Genomic DNA, 2,272 nt, shown 5'->3' with positions numbered 1-2,272 from the left:
CCTCACCTCTCCTCGCCTCTGATTTCCGCCGTTGCCTCCCGCGTCGCGGCGTACCTGCCTGATTGCCCCCCCTGGATGCCTGATCGTACACGACGGGGCTCGTACGCCTGTCGCCGCCGTGGTTACAGAGAGAGGGGAGGGCGGGCAGGTGCTTGCGGCGAGCCTTGCAGCTGCTGCTGCTGCGGCTTTGGCCTCCGCTGCCCACGCCTGCTCCCCCCGCGAGCAGGACTTGAACTTCACAGGCCGGCCGGCAGCGCCTGTGACTTCTTGAAAGGCCGCGCACCACCGTACCGCGTGTTCGAAAAACGGCGGCCACAGCCGTTAGCCAGCCCCCGCCCGCCCTTGCCCATAAACACACACCTTTTCTCTAGTTTTTTGTGCAGCCCTTGTGGCTACAAATGTCCACGAGCCCGTGTGTCCCTGTGCTTTAGGGAGAAAGAAACAGTCATGGGGACTGTCTAAAATGGCATTAAATTATGCTGTGCCGTGATCGCCACCGTAAAACAAGAAAAACCGAAATTTGTACTTATTCATTGACCGAATAATCGCCCTTTGCCTCTGTACTTGCCTTGTGGTAATGTGTGTCTGTTCCAAGCGATCTCCTCATGAGTATGTGTTTGTGTTTTTGCAGATGACTGTACCAAGGACGATGGGAAAAGGTGCCAACACGGCGCTTGCTTGGACCACCAGTGCCATTGCAACGACGGCTACGGCGGCTGTAACTGTGAAGTGCCAGGTGAGTTTATTTTTGAGTAATTAAGACGCAAAATAGGAAAGTGCACTGTAAGTAGGTTCACTTCGCTTAAAACATACTACTCCTGTAAATTGTGTACTTTTTAAAAACTGAAGATGACAATGTGGAAAAACTAAACAGTAATGACAAAATGTGCACCCTTGAAGTTTGCAGCAATTAAGTTTAATTTCTTATAGTCTTCAACATATTGTGATCTTTACATACTTATTGATAATTTTAATAACTTCGAAAACCCTTCACACTTTCAGAATTTGTTATTACAAACTCTAGTGTCAGATAGTAGTTAAGTTTTGTTTTTATATAAAGAGTGCGGGTATTTTCGACCCCAATTACCGACTCGCCCGGTATTCTAACCCGCGCAATACCTTTTATTTTTGCAGACGAGAACGAGTGCAAGGACCGGCCGTGCGACGTGTTCGCTCACTGCACCAACACGCTGGGCAGCTTCTCGTGCACTTGCTTCCCGGGCTACCAGGGCGATGGATTCCACTGCCAGGGTGAGTAACCAGCCGGCCGACCCAGCCGGGCAGCAACTCGTACCCGCCATTTTTATAACCCTTTTCACGGCGCCGTTACCGCGCGGAGAGCGCGCCCGCCCTGCCCGAGTACGGCGAGGTCCGCAGGGAGGCAGCAGCCGGTAAAGGCTGTTTACATTCCTCTTATCCGAAATAATAATAAGGATAAAGGCGACTATGCTTTCGAAGAGAATGTGAAACGCAGACTGGAAGCCAACGATAGGACGTTTCACTTTGTTTCTTTTCTCGCGGATATCCAACGTAGCCAATGTTGGAAGCCCTGGAAAGTTTCCGGAAAATTTCCGGAAAAACGAAAAACTTTCAAGATTTCGGAAATTTTCAGGAGTTTTTCAGAACTTTTTCAGAAATATTAAGGAAATTTGAGAAAGTTAACAACCCTAACGTGGCCAACTTTTTCAACCTTTTAAGAATCAAAAAAACTGAAGGGGAATGGACCGTAAAGTAAAAAGGATACAACGTACTATACGCATTCCCCGTCCTGAACCCCGCGCCGGTCGCCCGGTGGCCCCCATGAGTCGTGGTCATTACCTCCGGCGCTGGCAGCGGGGCGATGCAGCTCCAGCGCAGCTCCAGCCCAGCTCCAGCGCAGCGCTTGCACGACTTGTCCTTTTCATTTGCACACAACTGATCCACCGTGGAGACCCGCACGCCGGGGACGGCCTAAAGCCCCGCCGCAGCCGCCCTCTCTGCCTGCTCGGCTGCCTGCTCTTTGCGCGTTCTAGGAAGCCCCCCCCCCCCCTGCGGGGGGGGGGGGGGCTGTTTAATAAAGTTGGTGAAGGGTAGGTCTTGGCGATTTTTTCACTTAACTAGACCCCCCCAAAGTCGCCCCCAACGAACTCAACGGTACTATCCACGAAGTTGTGCGACGCTCCGTTCAGGCTGTAGGGCATATGTGCCGAAAAAATCCAAGATGGCGGAGGACGTTTTTTGGCATGTCTCATTTGTTCTCTATTAATTTGATATCTGAGTGAAGTTTTTGGGT

The 2,272-nt window shown here is 51.3% G+C and overlaps 1 protein-coding gene across 1 annotated transcript in view; it reads left to right on the top strand.

Moving 5' to 3' along the window:
- The window catches only part of LOC113204179 (uncharacterized), a 194,435-nt gene that overhangs the window by 68,409 nt on the left and 123,754 nt on the right, over positions 1 to 2,272 (top strand). The window contains 2 exon segments of the mRNA XM_052268795.1: positions 632 to 736; positions 1,135 to 1,251. Coding sequence (XP_052124755.1) covers positions 632 to 736; positions 1,135 to 1,251 — 222 coding nt within the window.

Source organism: Frankliniella occidentalis, unplaced genomic scaffold, assembly GCF_000697945.3.
Source record: "Frankliniella occidentalis isolate FOCC.00 unplaced genomic scaffold, Focc_3.1 Scaffold76, whole genome shotgun sequence".
In the NCBI taxonomy this organism is placed as follows: domain Eukaryota; kingdom Metazoa; phylum Arthropoda; class Insecta; order Thysanoptera; family Thripidae; genus Frankliniella; species Frankliniella occidentalis.
Note: the sequence above shows the minus strand (reverse complement) of the source record. Positions and strands in the feature narration are given on the sequence as shown.